Source organism: Haliotis cracherodii, unplaced genomic scaffold, assembly GCF_022045235.1.
Source record: "Haliotis cracherodii isolate W230 unplaced genomic scaffold, xgHalCrac1.p SCAF_2, whole genome shotgun sequence".
Taxonomy (NCBI): domain Eukaryota; kingdom Metazoa; phylum Mollusca; class Gastropoda; order Lepetellida; family Haliotidae; genus Haliotis; species Haliotis cracherodii.
The window spans coordinates 54,929,314-54,954,534 of NW_027266275.1; the positions used below are offsets into that span (position 1 = coordinate 54,929,314).

A 25,221-nucleotide genomic window follows, 5' to 3' on the forward strand; every position below is an offset into this window, starting at 1 on the left:
CACAGATGCACTGAAAAATAATAGTATTTATCATTTGCCTCAATTTGCTGTGTAGCTTACACAGTGGGAAGGTGCTTCAGCACCAGGGTTACATATTCCTCTTGGTCTAATATCCAGGCCTGGTCAGGTAAATGTTCATACTGACACTTACTGTTTTAAACTGCTGACAAATTTGTTTTTCTTATTTCTATTGACATTTGATCAATGTCTGGAAAACTATATATACACAAAGATAAAGGTTAAGCACAGGCTTTTATATTTCATTATTGTTTGGTCCCAATATTTGTAACAGTCATGAAAGATATAATTACGGGAAGATTTATCGAGATGATGTAATTAGTCATGCGTGATGAAAGCTCACGTGCCATGCATGGTATGCCCGTGCAGCATACTACCCTCGAGTGTCTCTAAAAGCAGTATATCCAAACGTAAAAATTGCTTTCTTAAGCTTGGTTTTAAACAGTTATTCCATGACATTGGGTGACCATGACACGAAGGCGATTATCAAACGCCACAAGATGGCAAATAATCGGCATCCATAACGCAGGAATGTCTTGTAATGCCATTGGTCGGAATTTGGGGTATCAACACACTGTCGTTAGCCGTTTAGTCGAGAAACATGCTCAGACCGGTGATGTACAGGACCGTCCCAGATCCGGGAGACCTGTGACGACACATCACGAAGACAGGGACTTTCTTCGTCTCATACGCCGAGTACCATTTTAACAAGTAGTCGTCTGAAACAGCTGTGGTTGCACCAATCGTCGTTTCAGCACCAGAACCGCCAGGAACCGACTGAAAGCAGCAGGACTGAGGGCTAGACGAGTCATAAAGAGTCCCTTGTTGAGAGATCGCCACAAAGCTGCTCGTTTAGCATGGTGTATTGCGCGACAGAACTGGAATCTCAGAACTCGGAGACGGATCCATTGGTCAGACGAAAGTCGCTTTCTGCTCCACGTCACTGATGGAAGAACGAGAGTTTGGAGGCAACGGAACACGGCCTACACCCCCAGGAACATTAAACAGACTGTTGCATACGGCGGGGGCTCGGTAATGGTTTGGGGTGTATCTCTCATGATTGCAGGTTGGATTTGGTCATCATAAGGGGCAACTTAACAGGGGCTCAGTACATCCGGGATGTTTTGAGGCCAGTCGTCGTTCCTCATTTTGACAACCACCCTCTTGATACTTGACCTCAGTACATCGTTCGCATGCAGTCGTGGATTACATGGGGGCCATTGCAATAGCGACTCTACCCTGGCCAGCAGTGAGCCCAGATTTGAACTCCCTTGAACATGTTTGGGATATTCTGGGGCGGCGTATACAGGCACAAGATCCTCGTGAACAAGATTTACGCCAATTGGAAGCAGCATTGCGTCAGGAGTGGTTGTTGTTGACCCATCAACAAATCCAACGTCTGACTGGAGGCATGAAACATGGGTTTATACCCGCTACTGATCTGTTTCACGTGTCATGTCAAGTAGAGACTTTAAGGAACATTTTCACATGAAACATCAACTCGTTTACTTAATCCTGCAGCTCCATATTTTTGTGAGGTATTGTCTAAGGTCAAAAACAGTACCCATGTTACCATGATGTTTTGTCAGTAAATTTCAATCACAGCTCACCAATATCTTCTCTTTTTTTGTCAAATGTTTGTTTTATCCGATGATATTGGTATCGCCTAGCTCCTGTGGTCAGTCATCCCATGCCATGATTTTTTCCCCATTTGTCATGGTTCAGAAATAGGGGTGTGCTTAACTTTTTCTTTGTGTATATAACCATAACATATGTTTACGATCATATAACACAACTGGGATTCCAGTGTAAACGTACTCCGCAATTCCTAGTAACTGTCGTTCTATTGGTTAAGAACCAGTATCATAACAAGGTGTTAGAAGGGTTGACACTAACGCCTACTGACTAGAAACTAGAATACACACCGGGAAGACATCAACGGACCGGACGGATTCATCGAGACAACGGAAAAAGCCCCCGCACAACAGCCTGAAATTTCTACGAACCAAACGGTGATAAAATTGACATTAACAAATTATAAATAAAGAGCTGTTATTTCCCTACTACAGTACAATATATTATTGAGCGAGCAATTTTCTACACCTCTGAGAGAAATATTTCAGCAACTAAGAATCAGAAAGAACAAAGTATGTTTGTTGCTTTTGCGCGATTCATTTTGGAGAAAACAAAACAATTATTTTAGCTGAGTCAAAAATAAACTTTACATAGTACATGCAAATGGGGAATCGATTTCATGTCTACTTAATTTGCCTAAATCATAAGGTTTATACCTTAAGTTAAGAACTTAGTAGTAATAAGATACAGCGCTATTCGTTTAATGATGATAATTGTTTACCATTCGATATTCAAAACCCTTGGGGAGGAACAAATCCTTAGTAGCCCATGCATGTCACAAACTACAACACGCCAACGCCAGAGAGCATCCGGTCTCCGACCATCCGCCGAAACACCAACTGGACACAAAAGGCAAAAACAGTGATAAATTGATTCACTGAAACTTGTGTGACCAGTAAAGAAGCCTGACCATAAATAATTGAATTTAAAGTCTGTTTGTATTCCCGAGCCAGATCAGATATCAACATAGCTTAAAACATTAATGGAAATAACACCAGTACCATATTTAGAATACATCTGCAACAGCAATGAGACGGTACGGCACGTGTCAAAAACGTGACCATATCGAGACGTTCTAATCAGGAAACCTTAGGGTTATAAAAAGAAAATCTAATGTCCTTTGCTGAAAGGCACGTCTATAAGTAGCCAACTCATTAAGTATTATGAAATATCAAAACCATGGTTATTTGTAGATTTCCTTTATTCCGGAATGTCCAGATATACAGCAAAGGGTGAATGGGTGATATCGAAATATGTTTCCCTATTTCATCTTGTGGTGTTTTTAATTCGCCGGTCATACTATTCATGTAACCACAAACTATTGGAGTTTGACATACGAGGGGTGGCTGAAATTTCTGAGCCTGACTGATATGGACAGCATTGATCGAGTATTTGCTAATTATTTTTCAATACAATCCCCTTCGAGGACCACACTTCTGCCATTGATGCTGGAGTGCCTGGACCCCTCTGATGTTGAAGTCTTTTCCCTGGTGGTGTAAAATGTCCCCCATAGCAGAAATGACGTCACCAGCATTTGCATAATGCTTGGCAGACATTTCTTTTCAAGTATGGAGAGAATAGGTGGAATGTTTTATATATGTAGGATGGTAAATAAGTTCAGAGCCACTGTCACTCATTGCATCCATGGCCACAACAAATCGGTGCACCGGTGCAATGTCTTGTAGAAGAACAAGGCTTTAGTGAGTCTTCAACAACGTTCATCCTCAAATGCTCAAGCAAATCAGTATTTTACTACCCGCAATAGTTGTCGGGGTCTTTCAAAGTAGGATAACCCCCACCACCCCAACTCCACCCCACCCCCACCCCTAAAAAACCAAAACAAAACAAAACCTAAGCCATCACCTTTTTCAGCTAACAGCAACCCATGCTTGCCGTAAAAGGCGACTATGCTTGTCGTAAAAGGTGACTAACGGGATCGGGTGGTCAGGCTCGCTGACTTGGTTGATGCCTGTCATCGATTCCAATTGCGTGGATCGATGCTCATGACATTAATCACTGGATTGTCTGGTCCAGTCTCGATTATTTACAGACCGCCGTCATATAGATGGAATATGGTTGAGTGCGGCGTTAAACACCAGACAAACAAACAAACTGTTTAGGGTGTACCAAACGTCCTTCGAAGATAGGATCAGAACGGTTCAGCCAACCCTTGTAAGTTTGTTTGTTTGTTGTTTAACGCGTCACTCAGCTATATTCCAGCCATATTGGCGGTCTGTAAATACTCGAATCTGGACCAAGACGATCATGTGATTGCCATCATGCGCATCGGTCTAGGCAATTGGGATTCAATGACCGAGTCACCGAGCCCCCAATCGGCCGATAGTTGCCCGTCTAACAAGCAAGGGTTTGCTGAAGTTCAATTCTAATTCCTCTACACTGTCACATTAGGTAGAAAGAATGCCTTTGGTTGTGTCTGTAATGAGTTCCTTGCCACAGGGACCTAGACCTTCATTACAAGGTGTCCTTGTCCGTCCAGAACTTACACCCAAACATCCTTGGGGGGTAACCTGGAATAATGATGTTTTGACGATTTTGGTTAGGTGCTCATGTGAGTACCATTCGGGTTAGGAGAACACATTAAGGGTTTGGAATTCATAAGGTCATCTTCCTCCAAGCTGGGGATTCCTGGATTGTCGTGTCACCCGGTAGTGAGTGAGTGAGTTGGGTTTAACACCGCTTTTAACAGTATTCCAGCTGTTATCACGACGTGTCAGCTTAATGTGGGAGGAAAGCCCGAAGTGATGCAGGTCTTAGACATTTACCACTTCGGTGAAACCCAGGAGCACGGGTATGAAGCTGACAAACCTAGAATCTTATTCGGGGCGAACCGGACTTCGAACCCACAATCATAGGTTTCTGGTGTACCTAAGGGACGCAACTCTGCACAGCGCATCGCAGCGCCTTAGATGACTGGGCCACCCGTGCCCCTGTCACCCAGTAACCTATGCTTACCATAACCGTCAACCAAAATGATACGCGTGGTCACGCCGGGTCACAAAATTGCATGTCATGTCTGATGGCATGGGTAATTGGCCATGCTTTCAGCCACAAGTCTTCCTGGTCTAGACTTGATACTTAATGCTGATTTTACCAGTATTCATGTGTTGATCGCTCATGGCGAGGACAAAGAGATCACGCAAAACAAATTCATTAGTTTTATCACTGTAACGAAAAGCGTGCCTAAATGGTCTGGTAATGGAGGAAGATGAGAGGCGAGACCTGCTTTGGCAACAGATCCATCTCTGTAATTAGTAGGGTTAATGGCACAGTGACTTGTCGTGATATTGACGACTTCAGGGCTCAGACAATCATTGATGTAAACTGGGGCTTGTTGATGTAGTGCCTTGAGTACAAACATGAGCATTTTGTAAATAACTCATTGTCGTATTGGCAGCCAATGCAGATCTTTCAAGATAAGTATAATGTGCTCATTTTCGTCTCGGCTGTGAGTCTTGCAGCTGCACATTGTACTGTCTGAAGCTTGTTGATGGTTTGCTGAGGTGCTCTATTCCATACACAGCAAAGCACATACTGCGACCATTGAATTGTATAAAGAACCATGGTCAGATATTTTATCTGTCTGTGTTCTGAATGAAACTATGGCATTTATCTGTATAATCAGGGAGTTCTTAGCTCGCTTAGACCAAAGATGTTACTTCTTTTGTTAATTCTTTATTTTTACCTTCATTGAACTTTGAAACTAACTTTTATCAGAATGCGACAAGTACGCGGGTTCTATGACTAAATGTGAATGTAACTTTGTTGTATAATTTTGTAGCTATTGAAAGATTAACATATACCACCATACACAAAATATCAACGAAATGGTTAGGCTTTCAAAATCATGATTACTGACTCTTTACGTTGTGTAAATGTAAAATGTCAACGCTTGAGAAAAATATTGTCTCGATTATTTGCCGAAGCATATTCAGTTAGCCGTTAAAGGTGAATGGATCACTTAAACTCATTGATGACCAGACGTTCACTAAAAGGATAAGCAAGCCGTGTTATATTGCCCGGTTAATGTAGTTAATAACAATTTCAATGCAGATTCATTAGCGGTAGAGATTTGCTTCCTCTCAGTTTCCCTCCGATACTTACCTACAAGGCATAACCCGATATCATTTCACGAGAGTATCTGCCATTACCAAGAGATTGCTGTCGGCGATTCGCACGTGCTACATACACACAGGTGACCTTTGAGTGACATGTGTCAAAAACGTGACTAGATGTCAGTACAGGAAACAGCTTAAAAGGTTGCATTGATGTAAAAATAAGTGGCAAAGTAAAAAAAGTGGCAAAATAACTATCAGAAATCTGATTGCAAACTAAAACTCTTGGTACAAAATCCACTAAAAAAATCCAGCTTAAAACCAAAATAATTGACATAGTAATAACTAAACTACAAGCAGGCCACACTAAGTTAAACTCCCACCTACACCAAATTAAAAAAAACACCTAACCGGTAAATGTCCCCACTGCAACTGAAAAGAAACGCTTGATCACGTAATACTATATATCACACATTACCAGCAACACAGGACAAAACTTCAACCCCCCACTAAATTGCAACAATCAAATGACAGTGGCAACGGTACTAAAACCCCTAAATGACTTACAAAGCACTCGGCATATATCTAATCAAAACAGGCAAACATGCCGCATTTAAAAAAGTACAGAAAAACAAGCTGCCACTAAATCCTAAAATTCTAAACCTATAAAAACACACAAACCCCATTTAGTCCCCCTCCACTTTTTACATGGCATAGTTCAAAATTCCAAATTTGTTCTCCAAATTAAGTAAGCAACCCCAAGAGCCTCCCCTCCACCCTTGGATCGATGCTCATGGTGTCAATCACTGGATTGTCTGGTCCAGACTCGATTATTTACAGACTGACGCCATATCGCTGGAATATTGTGTGGCGTTAAGCAACAAAGGAACAAACATAGTTGTACTGTACTTTCTTACATCACATGTTAATATGACATCCATCATGTCCAACGAACATTTTTGGGGAGTTTCCACCAGAATGAATGACACCTGATGCCCCGACATATATCACCATGTCCCGCCCCTTTTGGTAATGTTTTTTGTCCGCCAGGATGAGGTTGGCTTAAGACTATTCCACATTACTCGTAGACATTCAAACACATTTTTTACTTTTCGTCAAACATAGTTCTTCCAGCTATTACCACAATTCTGTTGATGGTATTCACATTGTGACAATGGTGGATATATTTCTTCTTCGTCCGTGCAGATCACTGACTGGATAACACTACCACAGACAATCAGAGTTATGTGGTACTCCCGCTATGAAACTGGTAGCGATCAATATGTTTGAAAACCTGTTACCATTGTTAAAATGTGAGCGTACATAAAAGTGTCAGTCAATCGGCTTTTTATGGTTAATCTTTCACGCCAGGAACAACTTCATTCCTTGGACACGCCAACGCAATCGGTATCAGGAAGCCATTTTCAATACTTGGTGAACATGTATCTGAAAACACGTAGAGAAACTTAAAGTCCTACTGTCTCATTCTATGAATTTCGAAAATACTCGATTTTGATTGGTCAGTCAAAGATTTCAAATCACTATCACCACCTCTGAATTGAAACAGCTGATGTGATAGCCGCATCACTGTGGATGCTGAAAGTAAAGTACTTAGTTCTCGATCATTGTTTAGGTGTTCAGGCGTTTCAGATAACGACATAAAATACATTTAGGTTAGAAATTGCAGAGCTGCGGTAACTAAAATATTCGCTACAACGTGTTGCAATACATTTCGGTCAGGAAACAGGATAGAATTCGACAAAAAGGGTGTATTTCAAAGTATTTCGGGACGACAGAGCCTGAAATTCAGTGCTTTTCTATATTCAACTGTGACGTCGTGTTCTTTGCGTCACAATGAGCAGCTGTGTGACGTCCAAGAACAGACAGAACAGAACGAAATCTTGCAAACTAAGCTTGCGTACATTTCTTTATTGGTGCCCACTTCATGCTAGCGTATGAAGTAGCTGTGCTACATATCAATGCCTATAATATAGACACTTTTAGAACGATATTTTGTGTTTAGAAAGGTTTTTTTCCTTGTTTGAAAAAAACGTGTGTTGTTTAGAAACAAATAATCAAATGGACCTATACATTTTCTGGGTGTTTCAGCTCTCTGAAACTTGTATATTTTGAGAAGGAGGTTCTAAAAGATTTTCTCAGTTTTTAAAAGAAGAAACATATTTCGTTATTTTACTTCCATGAACAAATCTCAGTCCGATTGTTTTGCTACACATCTTATTGATGTGTGAGTCTTCTAGACCATATGGTCCTAGAGTCCTAAAGAAGACTTTCCAAACTTTGTTTGTAATTGTAAATGAGAGTAAAATATCAACTATAACATCATGAACGCTGTTGCGTTCTACTGTATATACTGCTAGGCATGCGTCTAAAGGTTATAATTAAGTCCTATCCCTTCAATTATGGATCGAGACGGACAACGGCCATCCTTTGACCTTGGATCCTGGATAACTAATAGTCTAAACTCACTATGATCATCCGTATTCCATTGATCTACATCATCACGTAAAATCTGTCTGACAGTTGCCAGTTGTTCTCAGTCTAATTGATGGGAGGCTTTAGATTTCCTATATGGACTCCCTGCTGATAGTCAGGAAATGGCTGTGGTCATGTGATTCAGTCTTACATTTCCTCTTGAGGAGAACCACGTCTCAGAGAAGCAAACAGAGTCTCTTCTCAAAAAGAGAAGCTTAACAAGGCCGTAGTTAACTTTTTTTGACGGGGGGTGGGATGGGGATGGGGGGGGCAGCAAATATTTGTACAAGTATCACGTGGCCCCAACATGATTCAAATAAAACTGTTTTCTATAAAAAAAAATCCATGGGGGCGGCTGGCTACGGCACTACTTTAAGATTTTCCATTAGGTATTTAACACTAAGAACGTAGACAAATGTCAGCCTACAGTTTCGCGGATCAATGCAATGGGCGCCTTCGAGAAATCAATTATTACAAGCCGAGGCGACAGGATCAGTTGCAAAGACCAGTGCTAACATTGTTGATATCTTTTACTCTTAACACCTGTCTATTTAACTGAATTTGCCAAGTTTAATTAATTTTGCTGCTTTTAGTGAGTGAGAGAGTTCAACAATATTCTACACGCGGCACAAATCAGTACGGCAGGACGTGTCAAACTTGATATTGAAACAAAGATAAGATTGACGCAGAACGTTTTTGTTAGAACTTTTGTGAAACCCAACATGGCTAATGGTGCTGAGTAACCAAGTGTTATTGACGAAATGTGATTCGAAATCATGTAACACTCTTGGAACCTCCAGCTGGAAACCGCCTTTTCGCCGCAACACGATTGATCTCATTTTATCTTGATTTATCCGATGACAATTTGAGGATCACGGTGACCAATTCAGTAACATTTAAAGTTCAAGTAGTCCCCGTCTAGAAAGGACATGGAATTGTCCCTGAGGAAATTCATTCACACTTCTTACACACTCGGGAGTGTTTAAGGCTGTGAAATAATTGAAACATTGCTCAAAACGTTGTTTAACATAACATCGCTCCTACATATCGAACCATTAAAATTAATTTTTCAATATTTAATGTATGTTTATCAAAATATACCTTGGCAAAACACTGATTTTAATTCCATATTAAGTGAATGAGAGAATTTGGTTTAGCGCTAATAATAAGGATTTTTATTAAGCGGATGTAAAAGTATCTACACAGAATATGTATGAACACAATCAAATGAAATTAGACACAGTGATCGACAAAAGCATTGTCGTCATTGTCAGAATTAATTCAGTTCAGTCATTGCACATGTGTAGCCACAAGGGGGCGTCATGGTCAGTACCTGGTCACACCACCTCTTGCAGCCGTCACTGCTCGACACCTCCTTGGCACAGATTGCACAAGTCGTCGGATTTTTTCGTGGGGAATTCTTCGACATTCCTCCTGTAAGGCGTGGGCGATTTGTGCCAGTGTATGGGGACGCTGGTGACGTTGACGGACGCGTCGATCAAGTTCGTCCCACAAATGTTCAATCGGGTTGAGATCAGGCGATTTGGACGCCGATGGAAGGACATTGATGTTCTAATTAACAAGGAAAATAAATGTTGCACGTGCTGTGTGGGGCCGAGCGTTGTCATGTTGGAACAGCCCCCTCTGGCGGTCCAAAGTTGGGAGGAGGTGAGGACGCAGAATTTGGTCTATGTATCGGTTTGCTGTAAGATCGCCCTGGACAACCATTAACTGTGATCTACCCGTGTAGGATATGGCTCCCCACACCATGACACTCCCTCCACCAAATCGGTCCACCTGTCGAACGCAGTTCGGCGCAAAACGTTCATGTCGACGTCGGTAAACACGTTTTCTTCCATCCCGTCGTTGAAGAAGAAAACGTGACTCATCGCTACAAAACGCGTCGCCAGTTCCTGAGATCCCATGCCTGTACTCTGTTGCACCATCGGACACGTCGTTGACGGTGTAGACGTCGCAAGACAGGTCTAACTTTTGGTCGTCTCGCTCGAATTCCCACTTCCCTCAGACGATTTCTGATGGTTTGTTCGGAACCAGGCACTTGCAGTGTCCGTTGCTGTAGCAAATCAATTCCGTAGGTGATGCCACCGGATGTACCGATCCTGAGCTGGGGTGGTCACTCTTGGTCTTCCACTTTTGGGATGATCTTCAGTCGAATTAGTTCGGGTATATCGATCCAATAGTCGAGATATGGTGCTTTGGTGAACGTTGAAGTGTCTTGCAACGGCAGACTGGGACTCCACTGCTTCCAAACGTCCAATGGCGATATTTCGGTCACCTGCAGTTAATCTTGGCATTTTTCGATCTCCGTTCACGTAAGAAAATTCGTAATGAACTGATTAATTTTGTACGGTCTTTTATAGTCAATGTCTCTACTCTTGTTTCAAACATTTTGCACGTGCGTTGTGCTCAAACGTTTACAAAAAAATATTTTGAGATGTGTTTGCGCGCAATGCACAACAAACATGACATGATTAACGGGAATCAAACATAAGAATTGTCTATATGACGATTTTTTGGGGAAAAAATCTAATTGGAATTCTCAAAAAACCTATGCGTTTCTTTTTTTGAAGAGTATAGTTTGGTTCAGTCATGCAGGCATAAGACGCATATTGTGCTGTGCTGTTCTGGGAGAACCGAGATTCGACCTCACGATCACTGATTTGCGTGCTGAGCAATGTATCCTGTCGAAAGCACTCGCCATGGTGGGTGAAGATCAAGGTCACAATACACTTTATCTTGGAAACTTATATTTAATGTCAAAATGGTTTTCCAGCTAAATACGGTCCCGAACACAAGCTTTATCCACTTGGTTACCCTACCGCCCCTAAAATCATTGAAATAGGATGATGATAAGAGTCCTGTGATGGGATTCGAACCACGGATCTTCTGAACCGAGTTCAGTCGCATTGCCCACATGGCTAAAGAGGTAAACCATGTCAGCAAGCTACAGTTGTCTGACTGCTTCTTTCTGTGAATATCACATACCAAAGGAAACCCCATACATTCTATATTATATCTTGAAAGATGGCAACAGTTGCGGTGTCACTGAGCTCTAGTGTCGCCAAGTCATGACAGGTAACCATAGCAACCAGCACCACGCCAACGCCGTGTGTTCTATCTTCCAAGTGAAACGCCTTACAATCTCCATTCAGACATCCCCCGATTGGCTCTGATATCTGTCAAAAAGGTCTTTACAGGGACTTCGATGCTCTGAGAATTCATTTAGCTTTCATTATTATTTTCATTATTATTTTGTTGCAGTATAAACTGGTTTATTTAGTTCTACTCGTCTTTTGCTCACATCGGGCACGGGTGGCCCAGTCGTCTAAGGCGCCGCGATTCACTGTGCAGAGTTGCGTCCCTTGGGCACGCCAGAAACCTATGATAGTGGGTTCGAATCCCGGTTCGCCCCAATTATCTTTCTAGGTTTGCAGCACCATACCCGTGCTCGTGGGTTTAACCGAAGTGGTAAACGTCTGAGACCTGCATCGCTTCGGGCTTTCCTCCTACATTAAGCTGACACGCCGTGATATAACTGGAATACTGTTAAAAGCGACGTAAGAACCCAACTCACTCACTGACTTAGGCTCACAGCTTACAGTTTATAGGCAACAGTGATTATCTAATCTCTTCCTATTATGTTAGTTAAGCGTGATGAAAATCTCCATGGCACACTCTGGTGACACAGTTGTTACAATATTAGTCGTTAAAAGATACAGTAAACTAGGGTTATAACGAACACGCTTATAACGAACTGACGGATATAACGAACTTACTTTTTGGTCCCGACTATTTGCTGTAGTTATGCTGTATATATGCTTATAACGAACTACGGTTATAACGAACTAAAATTAGTAGTCCCTTTGAGTTCGTTATAACCGTAGTTTACTGTATTGCAAATTATTCAATGAAATAATGAATATATTTCTCGAATAGTACAACCAGTAGAAATAAAATTGTAAAGGTAAATATAATTACAAGAACAGTACCAAAAGGGCTTATAGTTTCATGAGTATGGACAAGAATATTCATGATCGTCCAAGAAGGACGCCCGGACACCATCCAGCTCTCAGAATCCTGACGGTCTGGAAAGGGTTGAAGATCTTATAGTCAGTATATGATATGGCTGGGTTATTTCTGGCCGCGATGTTAAAGAATAATAAACAAAAGCATGTCAGGTGAATGAGTAATCATGACAAGTACCTCACGGTCTCAATTCCAGTTTCCAAGTGACCCAGTTTTTAGTTACTAGCCAGTCACAGACCTGATAGACCTCGTACGTTCTGGGACAACAATGATCGTATGATTGCGTGTGGCTTTCATTACAGCCAACATATTGGTTCAGCTACTTTTCAATTTAAGAACCAATTCTGATTTTCAAAGAATTCTCTTGACTCTTGTATCTTCATAGAAACATCACCTACATGTACACACGTTTGTAATATCAGCTAAAGTGAAAAAGATCCGGGTTAGAATAGGTCTTCAGCAACCCATGCTTGCAGTAAAAGGGGACTATGCTTGTCATAAAAGGCGACTAACGGGATCGGGTGGTCAGGCTCGCTGACTTGGTTGAAGCATGTCATCGATCCCAATTGCGTGGATTGATGCTCATGATATCAATCACTGGATTGTCTTGCCCAGACTCGATTATTTACAGACCGCCGTCATATAGCTGAGTGCGGCGGAAAACAACAAACCACCCACCAACCTAAATTTGAGGTTGTACCTTGAGTCTAAAAGAAATATAAGAATTTATGTATGTAAAATTATGTCATGAAAAGCAAAAGTATTTGAAGCAAAGACCGAGTAAATCCATAGATTCTGCGCAACCAAATAAAAACTGCAAAACTTACGTAGTATTAACCGTTTATTACTGTGTCGCGGCCAAAATGTTCGGGTGTCACCGTCTGTAGTTAGTTTCATGAACTTTAAATTGATAATGGGTTTGATAACATGATCTTCTGAATTGCGTTAAATGTAACGATACGGATTTGCTCTGAGACATGATAACAGATGAGGAAATAAGACAAGTACTGAAAACTTTAATAATGGGATAGGCCCCCAGGTTCGGATGGGATACCGCCCGAGTTATCAGAAGAGTTAAATCTACTTTTCAATGCTATTTTGAAAACAGGGACTTTCTATTGTGCTTGGAATATAAGGCTTGTCATTCGTTTCCATAAATCTGGTTACTCAGCAAATCTTTACAATTATAGAGGACTATCTCTCCTAAATATGATGGGAAACTTACTGGTATTTACTTCTGTTGTTGAACATAGACTTAGATCATGGGTTGAAGTCAACGAGATCTTATCGGAATCCCAACCTGGATTGTGAGAGGATCTTTCAACAACTGATAATATTTTTGTTTTGCAGGCATTGTCAAAAGTGAGAAAACCAATATATCGTTTTCTTGCCGCCGTTATAGATTTAAGTAAGGCGTTTGATTTTGTTAATAGAAAGAAACAGTTGTATGTACTTATTCAGATTGGCGATCATGGTAAAATGTATAAAGTTATTGAAAATATGTATAAAAAATGTTTGTACATATGTGAAGATATGTAATACAAGATCTGATGTTTTTAACACCGTTTGTGGTGTAAGACAGGGCTGTACGCTAGCCCATTATTATTTAGTATCTTTATCAATCAATCTGAAATTGAGGCAAAGGAATACCGGGAAATTTTTGTAAGCGAACCTACTGAAACAATTAAGCTGCTGCTCTTCGCAGATGATGTTGTCCTACTTGCAGACTCGTGAAAGAATATATAGATAAGATATATTAGAATGATTTTGCAATAAATGGGCCATGGAGATAAATGTGGACAAATCAAACATAATTGTTTTCGGAAATGGTGGGTTTCTAAAAAAAAGTGGAACAATGGTTTTATGAATCTGTAGATATGTCAGCGACTTCACATTATAAATATCTGTGCATTACGTTTCATTCAAGGCTAATCTCCTCTGAAGCTTGTGAGACTATTTCATTACAAGTTAGAAAGTCACGTTTTCCGTTATTTCCTCTTATGAAAACTTATCCAAATATATCTTGGAAGACAATTGCTGCTTCATTTGATTCATACATTGCACTCATTCTATTGTAGTGAATTTGGAGGGTACTCATACAGAGAATCTATAGAACGACTAGAAAGTTTATTCTTCAAAATATTCTTAAAACTGGAAAAACAAACACCAACAAATGCCGTTTGGGGCGAATTTGCCGTTATATTCTGTGTATAAACTATTTCAGTAGGTGTTTATAATATTGGCCTTACCCCCATGCCTGTTATGAAATGTTAAAATCACATGATGCGATTGGGGCTTTAAATTGGGTTTCACAGGTCAGGATGTTATAAGTCTTTTAAATCTGCAGTTTTCCCGAGGCAAGGGAGGCCTTATTGGGGACCATTGGAACCTACATGTATATGATCCATCACGATTTCAATCCAATTCAGTTCTTGCACAAAAGCACATGTTACTATATATATACATAAGAGTTGCATTAAAGCGAGCGGGTTTAAGCAGACAATATGTACAATAACGGTTACAGGAAAAATGTAAATACTAACTTCTTTCCTGGTACCACCTGGTGGTGAATATACAGAGCCAATATAATGTATACATTATTATCTTTATTAGACAACAGGGATGCAAATGAATGATAAAACGTATGTGTGAGTAATAATGATTAGTACATAGTCCGAAAATTTATTTCAGGACATTCAAACAAGAAATGACATTATCTGCGACACTTGAAAACATAAGTCCTTAATAGGTTTCTAATGGTAAATATCTGTCTCTAATGGTAAATATCTGCCTTTTTTATAACCAAACAATCAAACCGAGCGCAAAACGATTCCATATATTTTACAAAGATTACTGTAAGACCTTTTATCAGCCAGGTAAGCTTCGGGTTCCATCACTCATTCTAACAGACAATACCAGTTACATCTTGAACTATCTGTGAGAGTAGAAGGCCATGATAGCGCTTTATAACCAATCACAACCAAATACATTAACAGGGTATTTCGTTCATAGGAAAACTTTGTACTTTCACTAATGTTGACTAAATTTAGTTCATCTCCCTCGCTACGTTATATACAGATGGCTGTCGAAACGGGACAGCTTTAAGGGTTTGTCAAAGTTTGACCGCCGTCGCCGCCGATGACATTTACAATATGCACAATGCGAAGATTATTGACATCAGGTAAATTTTTCTTGGACTTCTTCCCAATGTCCCCGGGTAATGTGTTTGACACATGCAAGAAGTAGGAACATGTTCTCATAAAGAATCAATGCATTTACATTGAATTCGTTTATGCCATCTCTAAGACTAGCCGCATACTTGTGATGTTCAAGATAAGTCAAATGTCATCGTTTCGGTTTTTGCAAAAGCTATTGATTGGATTTTTTGGGGTATGGCTACCCCCAGAGGCATGTAAACTATTAGTATATAAGTAAGGATAAGATATATGGATGAACAATTTCTTTATTACAATTAGGAGCTACGTTTTGGTGTAGTTTCTAACAGGCAGTGTTTAAACAATAGAGTAGATATCAGATGTACTTGCACTGGAGTGGAGAAGCCTGTTATGTAAACAAAAGGGCTAAACATAATCTACATAATACTGTTTACAGAACAGGCTTCTCCAGTCCAGTGTAACTACATCTGATATCTACTCTACTGTACAAACGCAGCCCCCTACCTGTATAAATACTTGTCAACCATACTCTGTATATCTCTTGCTTGATAACGGTGTTAGAAACTCTCACGAAACGTCGCTCCTAATTGTATTAAAGAAGTTGTTCATCCATATATCTTATCCATAATTATACTCCAACTTCTTAATGCCTCTCGAAAAAGTTAATAGTACATACTATTACTTGCATGTATCTTATTTCTTATATCAAATGTTGGTGACGTGTCAAAAGTCAATGTAATCTTTTAGGTTATTGTGTTACGTGACACTGTCGTTGTACGTGGTCCTGTGCACATCGCACAGATCACAAATCAGGTGAAGTTAAGCAACGTCGGTTCAAGAGAGTAGTTGGATGGGTGGCCACATTCAGCAGTAGTGACTCCTGAGAGTTTCTAGGGCTTCGGCCCTCCCCGCACTGAAGCACATGTACCACATGTGGTGTCTCCTTAGGCAAGTGACTTTGTTTGAAATGTGCCTCTGTTCATCCAGCAGTGAGTGGGTACCCGGTAGGATGAGATGGCAATGTGGTTGTTAACCTTCTAGCGCCTCACAGGCAGCATGGGTTGTATACTCCCCTAATCCATTGACCGGGATAATAATAGTGTAGCGCTATGGGCATCCACTTGAATGGAATCTGGCGTATTATAAGTGCACTTGATACAATATCCAGTGACATTTAGATAAAAGGAAAAGCACTGTCATATCATCTCAGTGACCCATTCTTCTTTCTTAAGTGAACGCTGTTGGAAAAAAGACCCAATGTTCCGTAAAATTTAATCGTCATTACCAAGGTCTAACGGTTAAATATAGAGGATAAGCTACAAAATTATTCTTATTTACAGTTTTTGCCCAAGATAAACACATCAAAAAGCAGTTAACCTTTTGGCAATGTTGTAAGAAGGCTTTCATTGAAAGTTAAGTTTCAAAATTGTGTTTTATATATGCGACTGTTTTAGGGACCATCCATATGGTTTTCTATGCGGGTGGGGAGGTAGTAGGGGTGTTAAATGTATATTTTGTTCATAAATATGCCCCAAATCAAAATGATTAGTTTGTTGGCAGTGGTGAAAAACAATGAATACCTTAACTTCTTTGAGTGGCATTTAGAAGTTGGAGATGATGGAAGCCACTGTATTAATTCGATGGACAAAGGGATTTAGCAATTAGGTGATGGTAAGCAGGCGGGATGTAATAGCCTTGGTCTCTGTTCATTGCTGGCTGGATCGTTTTGATGTAGATGGCTTCTAGGAGTTTCCTGATTTTGTAGTCTGATTGGTTGTTGGCCAGGATCTTGATGTTGTTCCACTGGATGTTGTGATCGGGGTGGGTTTGGGTGTGATCGGAGATGGCTGATTTTGAGTCATTTTTTGTACTAAGGTCTTGTGTTCTTTTATTCTAATGGGTAGAGGCCTGGATGTTTCTCCTACATAGGAGTCGCCACAGTCACATTGTATGTGATATACGGCTCCAGCTGGGTCTTCTTTCTTAGATGTAGGGGGCTTGCCATTGGCGCTGAGGATCTTCTGGATTGTCCTGCCTCTCTGGAATACTGTATCAATGTTGGCGTGGTGTTTGCGCAGTCTGCGGATCAGGTGGCTGTCTCTTCCTATGTAGGGAAGACTGATGACAAACGGGGCTGTCTGTTGTCGTGGAGGCCGCTCTCTAGGGCTGAGGATGCTGTTGATTGTTTGTTCAACTAGGCTGGTAGGGTAATTGTTGAAGTTAGTGAATACATGGCGGAGGTGGTTGAGTTCAGATTTTAGCTGTTGTGGCGTGGAACAGATGTTGACAGCACGTTGGGCTAAGGTGGCGATGATTCCTCAATTGATTTGTGGTGGGTGGTTAGGGGAATTGTGCAGATACTGATCCGTATGTGTGGGTTTACGGTAGACACTGGTGTGTAGTTTGTTATGGGGATCTTTCTGTACTCTTACATCTAGGAATGGTAGTTGTCTCTCAGCTTCTTCTTCCATTGTGAACTGCATCCTTGGGTGTTGGGCATTCAGGTGGTTGAGGAGGGTCTTGGGGTCATGGTCAGGTTGGAGAATGACAAAAGTGTCGTCGACTTTCCTAAACCAGCAGAGGGGGGTGATAGGTGATGTATGGAGGGCGGTTTCTTCTAGGTCCGTCATGTAGATTTCTGTGATGATAGGGGACAGCGGGGATCCCCTGGGAAGTCCATGTGTATGTTGGTAGATCTTGTCTTGCCAGGTGAAGTAGGTGGAGGTAATGCAAGAGGTTATAAGTTTGATGATGCTGTCTATAGATAGATGGGTGTCAAGGTCCGGGTATACTGCTTCAATTCTTCTTCTGAGGATGGATAGGGCTTCGTCTCTGGGTACATTTGTGAAGAGATCTACCACATCATATCTGACGAGTGTACCTGCCTCGGTGATGCTGCTTATCTTTCTGCAGAATTCTGTGGAGTCAGTGATGAATGCTTTAGCAGTTTTCCCCAGAGGGGCAAGAAGGCGGGCTAGGTACTGGGCAGTGTTGTAATGGACTGTGTTTCTTGAGCAGACTAGGAGGCGGGCTTTGACTGGCTGTTTGTGGACCTTGATGGTGGCTCTGGCGTAGGGTGGCTTGAGGTGAGGGACAGTCATCTTCTTGTGGAGGGTTGGGCCAATTTCATTCTTTTCTCGGAGCTCTTTCAGCAGGGTTTTATGCTCTCTTTGGAGTCGGGTGGTGGGGGTCTTTCTTCAGCTCTTGGTATGTTGTCTGGTCATGTAGGATGTTGCTGGTGATGGCATTGAAGTCACTGGTGTCCATGATGACAGTTGCTCTGCCTTTATCTGCTGGGGCTATGGTGATGGATGGGTCAGCTTTCAAAGTTTTAAGAGTTTTCCTTTCAGCAATGTTTAAGTTATCTGTTTGTGGTTTATTGTTTTCTAAAATGTTTGCGATCTGATGTCTCAAATAGTCCACTTTTCCCCCTGGGGCTAGTTGTTGAAGCCCTTTCTCAACATTGGCTATGAATGTATCATGGTTTGGGCGAGAGGTGGGTGAAAACTTCAACCTTTGGAAAGAACTGCAGTTTCTCCATGTTTTAGAGTTCTGCTGCTGAGGTTGATGACGATCTTCTTGAGGTACTCTTCAGTAGATCGTGGTTTCCTGGGTTGTTGGGTGGTTTCAGTTTTTGAAGTTTGGCAATCTGTGTTGTCTTGGTTGCTGCATCTAGTTTTTGGTTGGCTTCGGTCTGAATGCTTCTGAGGGTGGAGTAGGTGTCAGCATGTAGGAAAATCTGGATATGATCTTGTTGTTGGGTGATACTGTGAAGAGTCAGGGTCTTGGTACCTTGTTTTGTGGAAAATACCCAAACGTGAAACAAAAACTGTAGTAATAGTGAAAATGGGTAGATTGTTTGATGTCCGGCAAATGTGCAGTGTGTTGGATATAGATGAGTAACTAAACACAAAACAAATTCCTACACCCCCGACAAGAGTACTGGATCGATTGATCCGTAACCTGGCTCTCCGAAATGGATCAGACAATTAGAAATCGTCTACACGCAGTTCATCTCCATGCTAGACGGCCACGTGTTGCGATGCCCCTTACAAAAGTCACTAAATTGCCAACACACGTCAGTGGTGTACACAACGTCGAAACTAGGCTAATCTACGCTACCTTGATAGGAGCAGTCGTGTCTGGCTATCTCGAAATTGATGTCAAGCCATTGTCAGCCGGAGACCTCTTGGGATTCGAATCCACAATAATGGGTCTCTGGCGTGCCCAAGGGACGCAACTCTGCACTGCGAATTACGGCGCTTTAGACGACTGGTCAACCCATGCCCCCTCCGGCGGTGGATGTGTGGGATTGCATCACTAGGAATGACCGAACTCCATACTGACATCCTGCTTGCAGGATATGTGGGTTGACGTTTTGTCTCTCAGGACGACAACGCCCGTGCTCACCGTGCACGAATCGTCAATGCCCACCTCCAGCAGCTCAACATCCATAGAATGTCATAAGCACAGACATTTCCCCCATTGAACACGTCTGCGACATGATAGGGAGACGTGTGCGTCCACCTCATAGGCCGACGACCACGTTGGCTGAATTTGGCCAGACACTGCAAGAGGATTGGGGGCAGACTCTCTCAAATCGCATTTACGGGACTGCCTCATCGGGTGAATGAATGTTTGACAAATCGTGGCGGCATTACGCACAACTGATCCAAAAACTTTTAAATTCCCATCTTATCACTATCATCCTTCAAGATCGCTCCATCGCATCGATATGACAATGAAACCAAACGAATGTTATTAATATTTAAATGTGGTTATCAGCGATGCTTTGCATGTTGGCAGATTCAAACAGTTGTTCCAGTCTACTGTTCTTGACCGTTATGAAATATACGAACTATGAAATATGAACTTCCACGCGAGAGAAAAGCCAGTCTCGATTATCCGCCGAAACAGATTCAACCTTGAGTAAAAGACAAAATAGTGGTGAAATTTATATGAATGGATCGCTAAAAATCAGTGATGACACCAGGTATTCTCGAAAAGGGTAAGCATGTTCTGACCTGGAACACCCGCCCCCCACGCAATTTGCATCCAAAGTATGTTTGTTGCCTGGCGCTGCATAGCAATACGGTGACTTGAAAACAAACCAGACATAAAAACAAAATCGCAGTTGAAACAGCAAAAATTTGGTACACTGTATGTTTCTGTGTTCCCGTAAATATAGTCCGTGATACCTATATTACGAATTAAAGGATGACCGAGGTAGAGGTGTTTCTGACCAGTGAATTGCCTGTGAAGGTGCCGATCTAGGTCGTTCGCAGGTAATTTACACATCAGAAAAACATCTACCGAGTTCATTCTCTAATTTACACTTTAGTTAGCTCTACCGGTAGCAATCTTGTATATAACACAAAGTCAATGGTATATAACCAAGTCAATGCCAGGAATCGCATGTCGACATCCATGTTTTCTATATAAAGCTGCACGTAACGATGAATCAGATGCGAACACCCCGTTGAAATTTTTAATGACAAATAAAGTCGCTGGAGCTGTGGCTTTTGGAATATTAATTCTAATAGGCTGTTTTGCAGGTCTATCTGTGTTTCTCTCTCCCCATTCAAACCAACATTCACAAACAGTGTAACGACGCACTTAGTGGAAAATACGTTTATATTTGGACCATAAATAAATAAAGGGATCGATTGGACAATCCAATCCCATAAATGTCGTTACACGATCCAAGAACTGTGGGAAAATATATAATTTCTTTTCTTAATTTATATTTGCGATACGGAACACACTAGGTGTTTCTCTATATATGTGGCATTATCGAATCGATTTGCCATTTCGTGTCTGAAAGCCCGTTGCATATTGACATTCTATGATTGCAGTTTCGAACACATAAGACTGTGTATCATTGAGAACAAATTGGGTACAATAATTCTTTTGACGCTGCTCTGTCGAGAATATATGGATAAGCGGCCACACCTCAAAGGACATGGGGATATCCGATAATATACTTTCCACACAATCCTGTGCATTGTTTGTTATTTAACTCATGAGCATCGATCCAGGCAATTGGGATACGATGACATGTATCAACCATGTCAGTGAGCCTGAACACCCGATCCCGATGGTCGCCTCTTACGACAAGTATAGTCGCCAAACAAGGGTAGCTAAAGCTTCATTAAGCGCATTGGCTTACCTACGATAGATGGGATTTGTACACTAAATAAAAGCTACAAAACCATTGCCATAATTATAAAAGTGAGTGAGTTAAAATGTATAGTCACTTCGGCAATATTTCAGCCATATCGTGACTTAAGCAATTTATACATTAATAATACACCAATTTCGGCGATATAAAACCTTTCGACAAAGGACAGTAACTAACTAGACTAATCACAAACATATATTTAAAACTAGTATGTTAAGATAAGAAGATATTACGATTCATGAAAATAAACTGTTTAAAGAAGACTATAGATCGCCAGCTGCTGAAGTAGATCAACAAGCTAGAGACCATGGGGATTTACATTACCTTTGCTACCTGCATAGACCCCAGCCGGATGTACATCATCCCTTCAGGTGTTGGCGATCATTGACAAAGTAAGCCGAATTAAACACATTCTACGTTTAAACACGTGGTGGAATAAAACTACGATGAAAGACGTGGTCTTGCATACCTCCGGACGGAGACAATTAGTTGACACTACTTCAACCCCAGTCGATGGTACATCCGCCAAAAATCTCATTTATCAAAATTATTACACCCAATTATGAAAAAGCCAAGTATTCTATGCATGCGAATCATAATTAATGAAACAATTTAATTTCCTTTAAAGAGCATGCAATTAAATGAGAACTAATATATATTTTTTAAATCCTTAAGAGATGGGGATTTAAAATATTTATTCCTTATGATTGAAAAATCAATAGTCAAGTAGGACATGCTTGACTGTGATTCTTTCATCACAAGGGATACAGAATGGGGGATCATCACCTTTACATGAATATTCATGAGAATACCGCGAATGGCCAATACATCTTCTTACCTACTTGGGTGTCCCACTTTTTGACATAAGGTCTCTGATGTAACATATTATATTATCACAGATTTATAATCAGTATATGGAATCAGAAGTGGTGTAACAGATTTGTTGAGTGCGGCCTTAGCTGCAGCATCAGCCATTGTGTTTCCAACGATTCCAACATGGCTAGGTAACCAACTAAAGATGATGTCGCGTTGGCCTGTAGCAAGATTCTTTTGTGGTTCTATGATGTCAAGTTAAACTGGATGCTGACACGAATTATGTTTTAATAGTCTGAAGACAGGACCGAAAGTCCTTGTGTTTAAACGGTGTATTTATATATTCTAAAGCTGTTAAAATTGTATTTGTTTTAGTTATAAAAATGGAAGAGCTTTCTGGTAATCTGGTTGATAAAGTTTTGGATCAAAGGATGAGCTACCGCCTTCTGGGCACAGGACATTGCATAGGCAAATTTCGAAATTGAAACTATACATTGGAAATTCATGAAAAACATCATTTGGCCAAGACTAAAACAAATCAGTTCAACATGTCGACACATTTGTACAAAACATTATGCATGCGCAGGGCTTAGCATGACCAGCCGATTAATAGGATTGGGCCCAGGATCGGGCCCAGGATCGGGCCCAGGATCGGGCCCAGGATCGGGCCAATCATTGCCCCCGGCAAAGCGAAGTGAGGATAGAAGTGGTGCATTGGGCAAAGGAACGCTACTCCTGAAACCAGCGCCCTCAACCATGAGAGTCCCGTCCTCTGCTGACACAGCGACGCAACCTACTGCAAACAGGTTGCCCAATTCGGTCGCCTTTTACGGCCAGCAATGGGATGCTGGGGACACTTCTACCAATTGTACAATACCGTCTGTATTATAAGCATGTGTTTATCAATCACGATTACACAATGATGACACCAAGTGTTCGCGAACAGGTTAACGGATCCTGCCCAATCGCTGGTACTGGCATGAACACATGCAAAGGCAAGTCAATTGTTCAAATGAACAAAACGGGAACATATGGGACAAGTCAAAAATGGCATACGAATATTTGGTTACTGATGCGTCAAATTTGGATATGTCCTCTACATGACGTCTTTTTAACGATTCTCTTACTTGATATCTTGATCGTTTGGAATAACAGTTTGCCAGTATAAACGAGGATACACTTCCTCCCAGCGATCGACCTTGAACTTCGACTCGACTAACGTATCCTTTCTGAAACCATGTTAACTAGAAATCCAGGACCGTTATTGATGAGTCGAAATATACGTAGTGCCGAAGGGGATTCTTGAGGGACCAGAATGGTAGAACCTCGTTGTTGTTTGTTTGGTTGTTTGTTAAACGCCGCACTCAGCAATATACCATCAAGATATGACGGCGGTCTGTCCAAAACCGAGACACCAGTTATTGACATCATCAGCATCGATCATTAAATTAGGATATGATGACATGCATCAACCACCCGATACCATTAATCGCCTCTTACGACAAGCAGGGATTGCTGAAGACCAATTCTAACCCGGATCGTCACGGGTAAGAACGTCTTTGATGATGTCGTGTTGATATAGAAGTGATATCACCTGGTGCCGCTCTTTGTTCACACGGCAAGTTTACCGCTTTCAGCTGCCAAAACAAGTGAACCAAATCTGTATCACATTCGATGATACATGTAGCGTAGCGTCCTTAACTAAATCTTACCGAGGCGGGGGAGTTAACTGGAAACTTGACATTTATAGTCAGTTAACTCCCTTGCCTCGGGAAAATGCCTCAACTACAGAGTTAAAATACTTATAACATACTGCTTTGCTGATGCTCAGTTTGGCGTGAGCAATTTTACATTTCAAACCAACTTCAGATTGTCAGGTAGTACTACTAAGGTGGTCAGGCTGACATTAGTAACTTATGGGTACTAGCTATGTGTCGTAGTAATTTAATCCTTAAAAAACTGGAAACGATATTTGTTATGTAAACAAGGATAATATTATCATTTTATAGTGAGTGAGTGAGTGAGTGAGTATGGTTTTACGCCGCTTTTAGCAATATTCCAGCAATATTACGGCGGGGGACACCAATGTGGGCTTCACACATTGTACCCATGTCGGCAATCGAACCCGGGTCTTCGTCGTGACGAGCGAACGCTTTAACCACTAGGCTACCCGACCGCCCCTATCATTTTATAAGCATATGACACCTGTTGCAAGACATTATCATTTCTAATTTGTTGGTTTGTTAAGCATGTGTGCAAAATATTCATATGCGCGATTATTAATATTTGATACCATTAGGAACCAGTGACCTACATGTATATAACCACGGACACCACATACAAACACTTAAAAGCTACCAGTAACACATGTTTATTAAATTAACAGTGTACAATAATTAGGAGATAAATATTTCGTTTTGTAAGATTTGCGTGATGTTATGCTGAATGGATGTACGGAAATTTCATTTGAACACGACGCCGTAAGGCGGAGTGTTCAAATGAAAAATTTCCGTACATCCATTCAGCATAACATCACGCAAATCTTACAAAACGAAATATTTATCGACATTGTAACATGAACGTTAATTAAATCGATATTTAGGAGGAACTAATTTACTGAGCGCATGACACAACAAAACTGTCGTTAGTAATACGTCTCCTCGTGCTCACCTTCGAAAGGATGCATGATATGGGGTGCCGCGAAACCGATCAATGGTTTCGAGGTACTCCAATAATGAGGGTCCATTTTACGAAAGGGGTGGTCACATGTTCAAGCTCATTTCTC

The 25,221-nt window shown here is 41.1% G+C and overlaps 1 protein-coding gene across 1 annotated transcript; it reads right to left on the bottom strand.

Moving 5' to 3' along the window:
* Positions 1–606: 606 nt before the first annotated feature.
* On the bottom strand, positions 607–18,543 carry LOC139467685 (uncharacterized). The gene is made up of 3 exons (XM_071249202.1): positions 17,875–18,543; positions 17,404–17,703; positions 607–795 (listed from the first exon to the last, which is right to left on the bottom strand). The coding sequence occupies exons 1-3, from the start codon at positions 18,541–18,543 to the stop codon at positions 607–609; spliced, it is 1,158 nt and encodes a 385-aa protein (XP_071105303.1).
* Positions 18,544–25,221: the final 6,678 nt, after the last annotated feature.